Here is a 17,152-nt window from a genome sequence, read left to right on the forward strand (position 1 = left end):
GAAAGTCCACCAAGTTTCCCAAGCTGTAAAGCCTTATTTTATTAACACCAATCAATTGATCTGCGTTTCACAGGAAAACAGGCAGTAAAATAAAGAGCTTCCACTTCCTGGTGCCTTCTGTGCATTTTCCTCCTATAAACCCATGCAGTTTCTTGAAATGCCTGCAGTTATAATTTGATGGAACAATGCAGCCCCCGACCCCTCAATTGTAGTTGGAAGTCCCCATGTTCTGAAAATGACCATGGAAAGTTTGGTTTGAATTGAATTTGAAATGTCCAAGTTTAAAATACAAGACCCTCAGGGATTAGGCTACTCCATTGCTGAAAGATATAGAACATTACAAGAGTCATAGAACAGGAGTTTATTAAAAACCCTAACATAAACTCCCCACCACCACCACTCCTAGCAGGGAATCTATGCACCCACCACGTTCTGTGTAAAGAACTTACCACTGACATCCCCCCATACTTTCCTCCAATCACCTTAAAATTATTTTGCATTATTAGACAATTAGCCTTTGTGTAGAGGCCAGAGAAGCATATTTTATTGGTGCTACAAACTAGATTTGAACTGTTTTAGTATATTTATACTGGTATGCCAGGTTCTTTTGATGCCCATGTACTTTCACGGTTTTGTTTTCTTTTGCAGTGACCTTTGGAATGGTAAATTACAATATGTATTTCTTCACCAACATTATGTCTAAGCTCTTCCTAGAATCCACCTCCTTCATCAATGAAATAAACTTTAAGTCAATAACAAGCATGGCAAGTTTTTGGGAGGTATCAAGATGTCTCTTAAATGTCCTTTGAGTAGCTCTTTTAATAGTGCATTAATAACTAAAAAACTGCAGTTTTTGGTTATGTTTTAATTGGGGGGAAGGGGAACAGACCTGTTTAAAAGATAAGGTTAGCCATAACCCTAAGTGCTTATTGTTTAAAAGCACTCACTGATATTATCTGTATTACAAAATATTAGATTTTATTTGCTGTTTAGACAGGATACAATCTTGTCTTGAACACTCAGTATCCTCCACCTCAGTCTAAAGCTAGTTCAGTGTAAGTATTAAGAAGGTGTACTCTTATTGCTAGAAATATTAGTTAATTAAAGTGTCAATGCATGGTCAGACCTATTCTATTCGCAAAGTATACTTATCATAATAGTGTATGTAGTTTTATAGCATAAATAAGAACCAGTGAGAAAGCTCATTGGGTACAACCTTACTGGCAATGTAAATTGCTGCAAGAATGAGAAATCTAAAATATTAGCTATTGCACAGTTCCCACCGCCTCCCCCCCCCACCCACCCACCCATCCACCATCACTTTCTGTTACTTCAATGATTTCCTTTAAGGTGCTTGACATTGTTTATGCACATAAATAAAATTGCATAATGGCATTTGAGTCTCCTTAATTTTAGTATAAGATTATTAATTTATTCTATTTCCACCTTTTCTAATAGAACTACACAGGGATAATTTGCAACACACTTTCTCTATAAGAGCAAACCTGCTCTTATAGAGAAAGAGCAAACCAACTTAGGATGTTAGATTATGAGAACACTCAGTCCCCTTTTATAGTCATTTAGAAATGCATACATACATTAAGAAATGATACAATGTTTCTCCAGAGTGATATCACAGAAAACAGGACAAACCAAAGACTAACACTGACAGAACCACATAATTATAACATATAGTTACAGCAGTGCAAAGCAATACCATAATTTGATGAAGAACAAACCCTGGGCACGGTAAGTAAAGTCTCAAAAGTTCCTGAGTCAATCGACTCACGAGTCCGCGATAGCAGGCGGCAAAAAGGGAGAAACCCCCTGCCATAAACCTCCAGGCACCATCAACTTGCCGATGCCTTGGAAGCAGCCGACCACAGCCGACAGTGATTTCATCCATCCGAAAACTTCGAGCTTTCGACCAGCCTCTCTGATACAGCCTCCTGAGTGCCATCCTCTGCCGAGCGCCTTCGACTTCGCCCCGGCCGCTGAAACAAGCAAAGCTGAGGATTTCGGGGCCTTCTGCTCCAGAGATTCTGGTTACCACACAGTAGCAGCGGCAGCGAAGCGGGCATTTCAGAAGCTTTCCAGATGTTCCTCCGTACTCTCACGTCCATCTCCATCAAATCAGAATTGTGCATGGTCCCCTACCTGACAGATAACAGCCATCATTCACTGGAGAGGCCACGCGCGCCACCGTCGCGCTGCCATCTTCTCCTCCTCCTCCTTTCGTGTGCAATAGAGTTTTCTAGTTTTAAAAAAAAGCTCGAAGAAGTTAAACTGATTTTAAACCCATCTATCATCCACAGTGCTTGCTCACCCGTTGAGCTAGTTAGCCTCAACCAGTTGCTCCTAGCCTTCAGTTGCCTTGTTGCCTTATCGCATTAGGTATCTATTCTCTTTTTTTTTGTGTGTCCTGCCACCAGCTTATTATCTTGCAGTTTATTATCAAAGTGATCACCCCCTGCTAAATTGTATCTGCCGCTCTGCATTTAGAACAAGCCTCCTCTACATTTTCTGACATAATGTGTAGACACAACAGAGTTTATTCACCTAAAAGAAGTCATCCACCTTGATGATTACATGATCCAGAAGCAGCAGGAAACATTTTTCCATCTGCTTGCCACTCTCAACCAACTCTCCATCTCATTATAGCAATTCTGCACCACTTAACCTGGATTCCAGTGCTTGAATGCTTTGATGGATCGCCAACCCAAAGCTGTAACTTCCTTTCCCAATGCAGCCACCTTTGTATTCTAGGAACCGCGCCAAGATTGCCTTTGTCATCTCTCTTGACTGGGCGAGGTCTGACCTGGACCACCGCTAACTGAGGCAATAAAATCACCATCTGCAATAAATATGAAGAATTCGCCACTAAGATGGGCCAGGTTTTCAACCATTCGGGAAGTGGAAGGGAGGCAGTGGATCAGACGCTTCAACTGTGTCAAAACTCATGGACTGTGCTGGATTGCTCTGTGGAATTCAGGACCTTTGCATGGAGTGCAGCTGGAATACAGAAGCACTGTTGGCCCATTACCATCATGGCCTCTCAGAGTCTCCACCCAGCTAACAGGAGTTACTTGCCACGAACAACAGAAAATCTGCAGATGCTGGAGATCCAAGCAACACAAACACAAAATGTTGGAGGAACTCAGCAGGCCAGGCAGCATCTATGGAAAAGAGTACTGTCAACTTTTCAGGCTGAGAACCTTCATCCCGCCTGAAACATTGACTGTAGTCTTTTTCTATATGCCACTCATTTCTAACTCATCACCTACAGCCAATTTTAAGACCCATCTCTCATCCACGGTGCTTGCTCACCCATTGAACTAGCCAGCCTCAACCAGTTGCTCCTAGTCTTCAGTTACCTTGTTGTCTTATCACATTAAGTATTCATTCTGTCTTGTTTTGTAACCCCTCCTGATCTGTTAATTTTCGGTTTATTATTAAAGTGATCGCTCACTGCTAAATTGTCTCCGCCACTCTGCATTTAGGAAAAGCCTACCCTACACATCCTGACACTGGCAGGATATGCAAAACACCTACTTCTGACCTCTCATATTAGCCATACTAGCTGTACAAGAACTGAACACAGTACTCCAAGTGTAGTATAACCAGAGTTTTATAGAGCTGCAATATTAACTCATGACTCTTGAACTCAGTCCCTTGATTAACAAAGGCCAGTACACCAAACACCTTAACCACTCTGTCAACTTGTGCAGCCTCTTTGAGGGATCTATGGGATTTGATCCCAAGATCCCTCTGTTCCTCCACACTGCTAATCTAATGGTACTACTCTTGTGACCAGTGAGGACACATCATTGCTAATGGAGCAGCAATCTCTTATCGCCTCCTCTAGTAATCTGGTCCTGTGGACTTATCTGTCCTAATGTTTTCAACGGTTCCAACATATTAGCTTGTTCTACACTTGCCTCACATTTCTCAAGGTGTCTCACCAGTTCTCACAGGTGAATACCAGAAAGCATTCATTAAGGACCTCCCTTACCTCCTTTGACTCCAGACACCTGTTTTGTTCTTTTATTCCTGATCAGTCCTACCCTCATTCTAATCATTCTTCTGTTCTTAATACACATGTAGAATGCTTTGGGGTTTTCTCTAACCCTACTCACCAACGCCTTCTCATGTCCCTTCTAGTTCTCCTAAGTCCTTAAGCTGCTTCTTGGCTGTCTTATAACTCTCAAGAGCCCTATCTGATCTTTGCTTCCTGAACCTGAGGTATGCTTCCTTCCTCTTCTTGATTAAATGTTCCATACTTCCTGTCAACCATGTTTCCTTCACCTTACCATTCTTTCTGTGCGTCAATGGGACAAACCTATCCAGGACCCCATGCAAGTGTTTTATAAACAGGCTCCACATTTCTGTGTACATTTCTCTCAAAATATCTGTTCTCAATTTACAGTGCTCCCTAATAGTATCATAATTAGCCATTCCTCAAATAAATACATGCCCACGCCCATGTTAAAGGTCAGGGAGTTGTGATCACTGCTTGTGAAAATGCTCATTCACTGAGAAATCTGTCATCTAACCAGGTTCATTGCCTTTCTTCTAGTTGGCTTGTCCACATACTGTGTCAGGAATCCTTCCTCTCAATAACTATCAGATTCTGTCCCATCTAAGCCTCTTGCACGAAGGAGGTGGACAATAAATATTAGGGAAGTTGAAGTCACTCATGGCAATACAGTAACCCTATTATTTATGTACCTTTCCAAATTCTGCCAACTGATCTGCTGCTATTGGGGGCCTAGTGACTACTTCCAGTAGTATAATTGTTCCCTTCCTGTTTTTGACCTCCATCCACACTGACTCAGTAGATGATCCCAAAAGACATATGAGCAGAAACAGGCCATTTGGCCCATCATGTCTATTCCACCATTCATCATGGTTGATTTATTATCCCTCTCAACCCTATTTATCTGCCTTCTACCCATAACCCTTACCAATCAAACCTCCGTGTTAATTATACCCAATGACTTGGCCTGCACCACTGCCTGTGGCAATGAATTCCATAGATTCATCATCCTTTGGTTAAAGAAATTCCTTCTCATTTCTGTTCTAAAGGGATGTTCTTTTATTCTAAGGCTGTGCCCTCTTGTCCTAGACTCCCCCACCATAGGAAACATTCTCTCCACATCCGTTCTATCTAGGCCTTTCAATATTCAATAGGTTTCAATGAGATCCACCCTTATTCTTCTAAACTCCAGTGAGTACAGACCCAGAGTCATCAAATTCTCCCCATGCATTAACTCTTTCTTTCCCAAAATCATATTTGTGGGCCTTCTCTGGACCTTCTACAATACCAGCACATCCTTTCCTAGATATGGGACCTGAAACTGCTCACGATACTCACAAAAGTGCAGTATGGCCAATGCTTTATATATACCTACTTTTATATTCTAATCCTCTCGAAATGAATGTTAACCTTGCATCTGTCTTCCTTGCCACTGACTTAACCTGCAAGTTAACCTTTAAGGGATCATGCACGAGTTCTCCCAAATCCATTGAACCTCTGATTTCTGAACTTTCTCCCTTTTTAATAATAGTCTACATCTTTATTCCTTCTACTAATGTGCATGACCATATACTACCCTACATTATATTCCATCTGCTACTTGTCCATTTTCCTAATCTGTCCAAGTCCTTCTGCAGACTACCTGCCCCTCCACTTATCTTCGTATCTTCTGCAAACTTGGCCACAAAGCCATCAATTCCATCATCCAAATCATTAACATACAGTATAATATGAAAGGAAGCAGTCTCAACATCATCTCCCTGCAGGATATCACTAATCACTAGCAGCAAACCAAAAAGCTCCTCTTTATTCCCACTCTTTGCCTCCTGACAGTTGGCCAATCTTCTATCCATGACAGTATCTTTCCTGTAATACAATGGGCTTTTATGCTGTTTAGCAGCCTTATGTGCAGCAACTTGTCAAGGGCCTTCAGAAAATCCATGTTAACAACATCCACTGACTCTACTTGTTATTTCCTCAAAGAATTCCAACAAAATTTGTCGGGACAGACTTTCCCCTTAAGGAGACTATGCTGACTTTGGCCCACCTTATCATGTGCTTCCAAATATTCTGAAATTTCATCCGTAATAGTGGACTCCAACATCTTCCCAAACACAGAAGTCAGGGTTAATTGGCCTATAATTTCCTTTTATATGCTTCCCTCCCTTCTTAAAGAATGAAGTGACATTTGCAATTTTCCAATCTTCCAGAACTATTCCAGAATCTTATCATTCTTAAAAGATCACTATGAATGCCTCTGCAGTCTCTTTAGCTACCTCATTTAGAACCCTGGGGTGTAGTCCATTTTGTACAGGTGATTTACCTATCTTCAGACCCTTCAGTTTACCAAGCACCTTCTCCTTAGTAATATCAACTACACTCACTTCTACCCCCAAACACTCTCCAATTTCTGGCATACTGTTGTTGTCTTCTATAATGAAGACAAGCACAAAATAATTACTGAGTTTTCTGCCATTTGTATCCCCCCCCCCCCCCACCATTACCACCTCTCCAGCGTCATTTTTTCAGTGGTCCAGTATCCACTCACAATTCTCTTTTACTCTTTATATATCTCACGGGCTTTTGGTGTTTTATATTATTGGCTAGCTTACCTTCCTATTTCATTGTTTCTCTCCTTATGTTTTTTCAGTTGCTATTGTTTTTTAAAAGCTTCCCAATCCTCTAGTTTCACATTAATTTTTGCAATCTTTTATGTCCTCTCCTTTGCTATATTATATCCCTCCAAGACATCCTTCCTTTCTGCAGCTGTGATACTATCCCTGATTAGCAATACCATTCCCCCTTCTCTTTTATCTCCCTCCCAGTCCCTTTTGAAACATCTAAACCTTGGAATATCCAGCAGTTATTCCTGCCCTAGTGAAGGCCAAGTCTTTGTAATGGGCACAATGTCATAATTCCATGTACTGATCCATGCTCTTAAGTTTATCACCCTTCTTCCTGATGAGTCTTATATTAGAGTAAACACATTTCAACTCATCCAACTGACTATTTATGACCTATCCACTGACAATCCTTCCTTACAATCGCTCTACAATTGCACTTACCTTTACACCAACTGCTCCATTCTCTGACTTATCACTCTGTTTCCTATACTCCTGCCAACCTAGTTTAAATCCTCCCTAACAGCTTTAGCAAGGATATTGTTCCTTTTCAAGTCCAGATGTAACCTGACTCTTTTGTGCAGGTCATACCTTCCCTAGAAGAGATCCCAGTGATCCACAAATCCAAAACCCTGCTCCCTGCACTAATTCTTCAGCCACTCATTCATATACATATCATCTTATTCTTACCCTCACTGATGCATGTCCCAGACAGCAATCCCAAGATTACTATCCTTGAGATTCTGCTTTTTGACTTCCTTGCTAGCTCCCTATATTCACTCTTCAGGATCTCAAACCTTCTTCTAGCTATGTCACATGTACCACAACTTCTGGCTGCTCTCCCTCCCCCTTAAGAATGCTATGGACTCAATTCAAGATGTCCCTGACACTGGCCCTTGAGAGGCAACATATTTCATGTCCACACAATTTCCTGTCTGTTTCCCTTATTATTGAATCCCTATTCAGTGACCAGTTGTCTGTCCCAACCTCCCCATCCTGCCCCCACCAGTATCCAAAGCAGTATACTTATTATTGATGGGAATGGCCAAGGAATAGAGGGGTTCTCTTGACTGTCTGCCTATTCCCTTTCCCTCTCCTGACAGTAACCAAGTTCTCTGGCTTCTGCAACTTGAGTGTGCCTCCCTGTAACTCCTATCTATCAACCCCTCATTCTCTGAAATCATCCATACTTTATCTTTCTCCACCTCCAGTTCCCTAATGCTGTAGTTGCAATTATGAAGTTGTGATCCAAGATACAGTTCATTGTACATGCCCCTTTTTTTGTTAATATTGGCTCAGTTTATTCATATGCTTCTGGAGCAAGCAGATAGCTGTGAAGGTCTGTGAAAATCCATTCGTGCTATCTTTTAATGATGGAAACATATTCACTTACTATTTAAATTTTTTTTTAAAAACTAAATGCTGGAAATCTGAAATTAATAAAAGAAAGTGATTAGGAATAGTCAGCATGGCTTTGTCAAGGGTAGGTCGTGCCTTACAAGACTGTTTGAATTTTTTGAGGATGTGACTAAACACATCGATGAAGGAAGAGTAGTAGATGTAGTGTAAATGGATTTCAGCAAGGCATTTGATAAGGTACCCCATGCAAGGCTTATTGAGAAAGTAAGGAGGTATGGGATCTAAGGGCATGTTGCTTTGTGGATCCAGAACTGGTTTGCCCACAGAAGGCAAAGAGTGGTTGTAGACGGTCATATTCTGCATAGAGGTCAGTGACCAGTGGTGTACCTCAGGGATCTGTTCTGGGACACTTACTCTTCGTGATTTTTATAAATGACCTGGATAAGGAAGTGGAGGGATGGGTTAGTAAGTTTGCTGATGACACAAAAGTTGGAGGTGTAGATAGTGTGGAGGGCTGTCAGAGGTTACAACGGGACATTGATAGGATGCGAAACTGGGCTGAGAAGTGGCAGATGGAGTTCAACCCAGATAAGTGTGAAGTGGTTCATTTTGGTAGGTCAAATATGGTGGCAGAATATAGTATTAATGGTTAGACTCTTGGCAGAGTGGAGGATCAGAGGAATGTTGGGGTCCGAGTCCACAGGACACTCAAAGCAGCTGCACAGGTTGACTCTGTGGTTAAGAAGGCGTACAGTGTATTGGCCTTCATCAATCGTGTAATTGAATTGATGGTGTATGCTGGATGACCATCGATAGTTCAAGGAGCCAGGCGAGAGGACTGCACAGAAGGGGCTTTAGATGGGAGACGTGAAAGGTAGTGTTGATGCACGTGGCATGTGGCAACTGGAAATGGTAAGTGACTGGTGAGAACCTTGAACAGTCCGATACAGCATGGCGACAGTTTCTGAGAGTCAATCCACAGAGGAATTTTGTTGGTGGGGAGCTAGAGCTTTTGAACAGGATAGAAAGAAGGCCCCAGGTGCCTCCAAAGATTGGCTTGCTGCTGTTGTTGCAGAGAGGACTTCAGCAGGGCTGCCCAAGCTTTCCTCTATTTATTTATTTATTTCGAGGTACAGCGTGACAACAGGCCCTTCTGGCTTAATGAGCCCTTGTCATTCAATTACACCATGTCACCCAGTAATCTACTAACCCAAACACAAGGAAATCTGCAGATGCCGGAATTTCAAGCAACACACATAAAAGTTGCTGGTGAACGCAGGCCAGGCAGCATCTCTAGGAAGAGGTACAGTCGACGTTTCGGGCCAAGACCCTTCGTCAGGACTAACTGAAAGAAGAGATAGTAAGAGATTTGAAAGTGGGAGGGGGAGGGGGACATCCGAAATGATAGGAGAAGACAAGAGGGAGAGGGATGGAGCCAAGAGCTGGACAGTTGATTGGCAAAAGGGATAGGAGAGGATCATGGGACAGGAGGCCTAGAGAGAAAGAAAAGGGGGAGGGGGGAGAAACCCCAGAGGATGGGCAAGGGGTATAGTGAGAGGGACAGAGGGAGAAAAAGGAGAAAGAGAAAAAAGAATGTGTGTATATAAATAAATAACGCTCTGCCCTCCAGAGAAAGCAGGATCTCCCAGTGGCCACACATTTTAATTCCACGTCCCATTCCTATTCTGATATGTCTATCCACGGCCTCCTCTACTGTAAAGATGAAACCACACTCAGGCTGGAGGAACAACACCTTATATTCCATCTGGGTAGCCTCCAACCTGATGGCATGAACATTGACTTCTCAAACTTCTGCTAATGCCCCACCTCCCTCTTGTACCCCATACACACATTCTTTTTATCTCTCTCCTTTTTCTCCCTCTGTCCCTCTCACTATACCCCTTGCTCATCCTCTGGGTTCCCCCCCCCTCCTTTTCCTTCTCCCTGGGCCTCCTGTCCCATGATTCTCTCATATCCCTTTTGCCAATCAACTGTCCAGCTCTTGGCTCCATCCCTCCCCCTCCTGTCTTCTCCTATCATTTTGGATCTTCCCCTCCCCATCCCACTTTCAAATCTCTTACTATCTCTGCTTTCAGTTAGTCCTGACGAAGGGTCTCGGCCCGAAACGTCGACTGTACCTCTTCCTAGAGATGCTGCCTGGCCTACTGCGTTCATCAGCAACTTTTATGTGTGTAACCTACTAACCCATCCATCTTTAGAAAAAGGGAGGAAACCACAGCACCCAGAGGAAACCCACACAATCACAGGGAGGATGTACTAATTCCTTACAGACAGTGGTGGTAATTGCACCTGGGTCACTGGCACTGTAAAGCATTATACTACATTTCTGCTGACAATGACGGACCAGATGTTCAGCAGACAGGATTCCCACCTCAGATTCTTACTTGGGAAGCAGAGGGGGTGTGTAACCAAAGTGTCCACTCAAAAGGAGATGCACCTGTAGAAGAGTGGCGCAGTGCTATGACACGCTCTGCCCAGAGCAGGTGATTACCCCAGGTGGCCACCTCAGGGTCTTCTCCTGGTCTGAGTTGGTCCTCTCTGTCTGTCCATTGGACTGGGCATGAAATCCCAATGAGAGACTGATCATAGCACCAATGAGCTGATAGAGGCTTTCCAGAACTGAGAGGTGAACTGAAGGCCATGGTTAGAAACAACCTCCCGAAGAAATTTGTCTACTCTAAATACGTGATGTAGCATAAGTTTGGTTGTCTCCTGAGCTGATGGAAACTTCAGTGTGGCCACAAAGTGGCAGGCCTTGGAGAAGTAGTCCACCACCACCATAAATGCGTGTACCTTGCAATGTTAGCAGATGGATAATGAAGTTCATAGAGATATAGGACCAGGGACGGGAAGGAATGGACAATGAGTATAGAAGCCCCTGTGAACATGATCTGAGTTCCTTGTTCTGGGTGCAGATGTGGCAGGCTGCAATGTATGATTTGACATCCACATCTATGCCTCACAACTAGATGATCTCCACTGTTCGAACAGTTGCTGGGTGTCCCCCACTGTAATACATCTGAACAAACAGAGTTTGGGATGAAAAGGTGAGTCGGAGGCTGTTACCTGGGTTTACCTCCTGCTGTTGTGCTATCCTGACAATGGTCTCAATCTCCCATTGGACTTGTGACACCAGCCCTGGACCTTGGGGGGATGGGTCCTGGGACAGTGACCAGGTCTGGTGGTTTAAACAGTCTAGGGAGGTTTTTCGGCTTCTGACTCTTTGAACCTAGATGCTAAGTCAAAATGGTTAAATAAGAGAAACCCACCAAATTTGGCACAATAGCTGCTTTGCCTCTTGAATATAGCCCAGACCACAAATGAATGTTTAGCTCCCTCCAGCCAATGTCTCCGCTCCTCCAGGGCTAATTTGACCACCAGCAGCTCTCTGATTCCTATTGCATAATTCCTCTCCTCAGAAGAAAGGCTCTGGGAGAAGAAAGCACAGGGGTGGATTTTATAGTCAGATGGGTGGGGGAAGGGGGTTCATTGTGAAAGGACAGTCCCAACGCCATCATCTGAGGTGTCCTCTTCAACAGTGAATGGCAGCTCTGGCTTAGGGAGAACAAGGATGGGATTCATTATGAAGTGGCATTTAAATTCCTAAAAAAGCCACCTCGGCTTCTGGGATTCAGAGAAAAGGGTCGGAGGTTCCTTTGGTGACTAAAGTTTAGTCCGTGCAGCAGGAGGTGCTGCAATGGAATCAAAGTTGCAGATGAACCTACAGTAAAAATTTGCGTACCCCGGGAACTGCTGGAGCTACCTGATCGTAGTGGGTTGCAGCCAATCACTGACAGCCTGGGTCTTGCTCAAGTCCATCTGCAGGTTCCCCTTTGAGACAATAAACCCAGGAAGAAGATTGTGGAGACATGGAACTCACTCTCTCTAACCTGGTAGTTCTGGAGTAAACTTTAAAGGACCCGTTGAACATGTTGGGTGTGTTTGTGGTAGGTTTTGGAGAAAATGAGTACATCATCCAGGTATACGAAGACAAAGTGATGTAGCATCTCTTGCAAAACATCATAAATAAGAGCCTGAAAGACTGTAGGGGCACTGACTAAACTGAACTTCACCATGAGATATTCGTAATGGCCAGTGGGAGTGTTAAAAGCGAGCTTCCATTCGTCACCCTCCCAAATGTATACCAGGGTTGTATGCATTTTGGAGGTCCAGTTCAGTGAAGATGGTTGCCCCTTGCAGAAACTCAAAGCTATGGTCTTCAGTGGCAAGAGTTACTGGTTTTTCACTCTGATCTGATTGAGGTCTTGATAATCTATACATAGTCGGACTCCACTATTCTTTTTTGACACAAAGAAGAAGCCCGCACCAGCAGAACATGTGGAGGGCAAATGAAACCGAATGCTAGGGCATCACTGATGTACTCCATGGCCAATCTTCCTGAGCTAACGGGTAGTTGCGTCTTCCTCGGGGCAGACAATTTCCAGGCAGGCAACAATGCAATGGCACAGGTCAATGAGGTGAGAGTGTTGTGGCCCTTTTCTTACTGAAAACCTCTAGCAGGTCTGCATACTCGGGACAGATCAGGAGAGATGGATAGGTAGGTAGCCCTCAGCAAGAAGACCATCCGTGGAGTGCACCGGTGGACCAGTCACTTTGTGGGTTGTGAAGGCCTAACTAGGGGCATCCTAAGACCAATGGGAACTCAGGAGAATAAATAAGGTGAAACTAGATAGTCTCTGTATGCTTTACTATATGTAGACAGATGGGAGCAGTGAGGTGGTAGGAAAAGAAGTGGCTTCATTTAATTGTCTGATTTCAATGGAGGAGGTGCAGAAGAGGAAAAGACTGATATTGTGAAACTGAAGTTGCAATGTAAAATTTGAGATGAAGAACTTTGGTGAGAATGTTTTATTTTTACATAACTGCCGGATCGCAGGCTCTATGATTGTGGCCTACTGTTTGGAATTTGGCGTAGCAGTTGCTATTGAAGTTGAAGACTATTTTGTACTGCCAATTTTCTTCATGTGTGCCTGGCCATTATAACAGAGAATCTGGTCCTGGTTGAAGTCAGGCAGCCTATGCTCCAGAAAGTACCTTTCTCCGTTGATGAATAGAAGTGCTTAGTAAAGAAGAACAGATGTAGTAACTTGCCTTCTGAATATTTTATGTTACCAGTTGTCAGATTGCATAAAGTGACTTTAAAGTTAACAATTAATTTAGAGTGCATGCCAAAAATGTCATTGATCCCCACTGCTTGTATGGGGCCACAGCCCTGTGTACCACACACTACATCTAAACTAACAATAAAATTACTGCTAAAGCTTTATGGCAATAGGAACAGCTTACATTTTTCTGAATTTTATATCATTATTAATTGGTCCCTCTAGAACTGAAAGATCCCTGTACATAGAAATGTATGTGGTAAATTTAGAAGATTAGATAATATATGTACATCAAGCAAACATTTTCATACATCAAAGATCAATTCATTAAATAAAATTATTATTTACAGTTTGCTGAAGGTCCATTGTTGGAAAGTCTTTACTGGAAAGAATGGTACAATGGCCAACCCTTGCATCCAGGCCAGAGCTACATTTTCTATGAAAATATCCTTTTAGGACGCCCTCAAATCCGACAATTGAGGGTGCGCAACAATACATGCTCTGTTCATGAAAATTTTAAGGATCTGATTAAAGATTGTTATGATGAATATTTTTTTACAACTGAGGATCAATCACCATTTGGTCTTAGAACTGGATTAGAGTAAGTTTCTACAACTGTTTTTATTTAATTTTGCAGAAATTTTTTATACTTTAAATTTTGTGACTAAAAGAAACTGGATCTTACTTTATGTAGTGGTTTAAGAGAGGTGAAATTGGGTATTGGACTGCTGGAAAACAATGCTGGGGAGGTTGTAATAGGGGCCAAGAAATGGCAGACAAACTGAATAAGTATTTTGCAACTGTCTTCACTGTGGAAGACCCTAGCAGTATGGTGGAAGTTCCAGCTGTCAGGGGGCATGAAGTGTTCGAAGTTACTATACTAGACAGAAGGTTCTTGGGAGACTGAAAGGTCTGAAGGTAGATAAGTCACCTGGACCAAATGGTGTACACCCCAGAGTTCTGAAAATGGTGGCTGAAGAGATTGTGGAGACATTATTAATGATCTTTCAAGAATCACTATATTCTGGAATGGTTCCAGAAGACTAGAAAATTGCAAATGTCATTCCACCCTTCAAGAAGGGAGAAAGGCAGAAGAAAGGAAACTATAGTCTGATCTCAGTGGTTGGGAAGACGTTAGAGTCGATTATTACGGATGGGGTCTCAGGGTATTAGCCGGCTGGTGGTGTAGTGGTATCAGCGCCGGTCTTCAGAGCGAAGGCTCCTGAGTTCGAACCCAGCCAGCTCCCCAGGCACACTTTCCATCTATGCAGGGTAGAGCGTCGAGCTAGCAACTCGACCTTGTAAAAAAGAAATTGTCTGCTACAGAAACATCAACTGCAAAAAGTTGATGGTCTATGCTCTCTCGTGAGTTTAAAAAGGCAATTTCCTTTCCTCAGGGTATTTGGAGGCACATGATAAAATAGACCATAGTCAGCATGGTTTCTTCAAGGGGAAATCTTGTCAGACAAATCTGTTGGAATTCTTTGAAGAAATTTCAAATAAAGTAGACAAAGGAGAATCAATTAATGTGTACTTGGATTTTCAGAACGCCTATGACAAGGTGCCACACATGAAGCTTCTTAACAAGCTACGAGCCTATGGCATTACAGGAAAGATTCTAGCATGGATAAAGCAGTGTTTTATTTACAGGAGGCAAAGAGTGAGAATAAAGGGAGCCTTTTCTGGCTGGCTGCCAGTAACTAGTGGTGTTCCACAGGTGTCTGTGTTGGGACCAATTCTCTTTATCTCTTATGTCAATGATTTGGATGATGGAATTGCTGGCTTTGTTGGAAAGTTTGCAGATGACATGATGATAAATGTAGGGCCAGGTAGTTTTGAGAGCGTAGAGAGGCTGCAGAAAGGACTTAGACAGATTAGGAGAAAGGGCAAAGAAATGGCAGATGGAATACAGTGCTGAGAAATGTATGGTCATGCACTTTGGTAGAAGAAATGAAAGGGTTGACTATTTTCTAAATAGAGAGAAAATACAAAAGAAAAACTGAGGTGCAAAGGGATTTGGGAGTTATTGTGCAGGACTCCCTAAAGGTTAATTTGCAGGTTGAGTCTGTGGTGAGGAAGGCAAAAACAATGTCAGTATTCATTTCAAGAGGACTAGAAATAAAAGCAAGGATGTAATGTTGAGACTTTATAAAGCACTGGTGAGGCCTCATTTGGAGTATTGGGAGCAGTTTTGAACCCCTTATCTTAGAATGGATATGCTGAAACTGAAGAGGGTTCTAAGGAGATTCACAAAAATGATTTCAGGATTGAATGGCTTATTATATGAAGGGTTTTTGTTGGCTCTGGGCCTGTATTCACTAGACTTCATTAGAACGAGGGGTGACTCATTGAAACCTAGCAAATGACGAAAGGCCTTGCTAGAGTGGAGAAGGTGTTTCCTATGGTGGGGAATCTAAGACCAGAGGACACAGCCTCAGAATAGAAGGGCGTCCTTTTAGAATGGAGATGAGGAGGAATTTCTTTAGCCAGAGAGTGGTGAATCTGTGGAATTCTTTGTCACAGGCAGCTGTCGGGGGCCAGGTCTTTATGTATATTTAAGGTAAAGGTTGATAGATTCTTGATCCGTCAGGATACAGGGAGAAAGCAGGAGACTGGGGCTGAAAGGAAAATTGGATGAGCCATGATGAAATGGTGGAGCAGATGAGATGGACCAAATGGCCTAATTCTGCTCCCATATCTTATGGTCTTAAACACAACTGCAAAAGCATAATTTTTATATACATTTTTAACATACTAAAGGTGTAAAATATTTAAAATTGAATGATTACACAACATGTTTCATATATGTAAGATGATTTAAACAAAGACAAAGGAGCACAGAAATACAAGTAACACTTGCAGCCTCACTAACTAATGTACTGTGTTCTTCCATTCCAACACCATGACATCGATTCACAAAGCTTTATGTCCTTACCCAACACAACTATATCAATGCCAATCCAGGACATTTTCATTGATGCAGTATTTACATATTTATTAAAAAAAGAGAATGCTGGAAGCACTCAGCTGGTTGAAACATTAAGTGAAGCAGAACTGACATTTGAGGTCAAGGGCATTTGGTAAGAACTAAAAAAGTGGGAGAGAAAATAAATATGTTTTAAATTGCAGAGAGTATAGCCGAACTTTTCATAGTAACTATTACTTTAAATACCAGCAGTTAAAGACAGAAGAGGTTAAAACCAAAGAAACAGACTGAAATTGGAAGATACAGCTACATTTATGGAGAGAGAGAAAAGAATAGATTATCTGTTATTGTTAACTTGAATAACACTTCATCCTTAGTGCCTAGAGTGGCAGTAAAATAAAGTGATAGATGACCAAAACATCAGGATCATGCTTGCAGACTGAAATGAGGTGCTCTGGAGAATCCCTACCAATCTGCAACTGTTTTCTCCAGTTGGAGAACACATTGTGAGCATTGAATTAATATATTGTACTCGGAAAAGTGCAAGTGAATGCTAAAGTGTGAAAGGAGAATGGAGGTTGAATCTTGTAGAAGGTGTGGAAAATGAGGTCATCTGGTGAATGAGGAAGATGGTGGCACCAAACTTGTGGGCCAGGAGAACCTTATCCTTGTTCGGCTGGAATGTGATTAGAAGTTTGTGAAATGAAGCAGACATGGTTGAGAGCCCTTTCAGCTCAAGTAGAGGGCAGAGTCAAGGGAAAAGGCAGTTGTGTGGAAAATCTCATCATCAGAGCAGACACATCTTACAAGAACCCAAAAAGTTCCTCCATGTGATGTAATAATTTACAAGCACATTCTTTTCAATTTATTGTCTTTTTTAGTTACTTTGAAAGGGGTAGTTTGCATCCTCTCACAGATATTTCATCAGTTCACCCCTTCCCTGTCTGCAATTTAAAGCATATCTGTTTTCTCAACTTTCCAATTCTTATGAAATATTCTTGAACCTTAAAAATGTCTTCCTCTAGCATCTTTACTGGAAGATCTTATTTTTCCAAGGTTGGTTAGA

The 17,152-nt window shown here is 42.3% G+C and overlaps 1 protein-coding gene across 1 annotated transcript in view; it reads left to right on the forward strand.

Moving 5' to 3' along the window:
* LOC134349896 (polycystin-2-like protein 2) overlaps positions 1-17,152 on the forward strand; it is a 54,506-nt gene that overhangs the window by 3,332 nt on the left and 34,022 nt on the right. Inside the window, exons 2-3 of the mRNA XM_063054858.1 lie at positions 649-779; positions 13,511-13,761. Coding sequence (XP_062910928.1) covers positions 649-779; positions 13,511-13,761 — 382 coding nt within the window. The remainder of the gene's footprint in view (positions 1-648; positions 780-13,510; positions 13,762-17,152) is intronic.

This window comes from Mobula hypostoma, chromosome 7 (genome assembly GCF_963921235.1).
Source record: "Mobula hypostoma chromosome 7, sMobHyp1.1, whole genome shotgun sequence".
In the NCBI taxonomy this organism is placed as follows: domain Eukaryota; kingdom Metazoa; phylum Chordata; class Chondrichthyes; order Myliobatiformes; family Myliobatidae; genus Mobula; species Mobula hypostoma.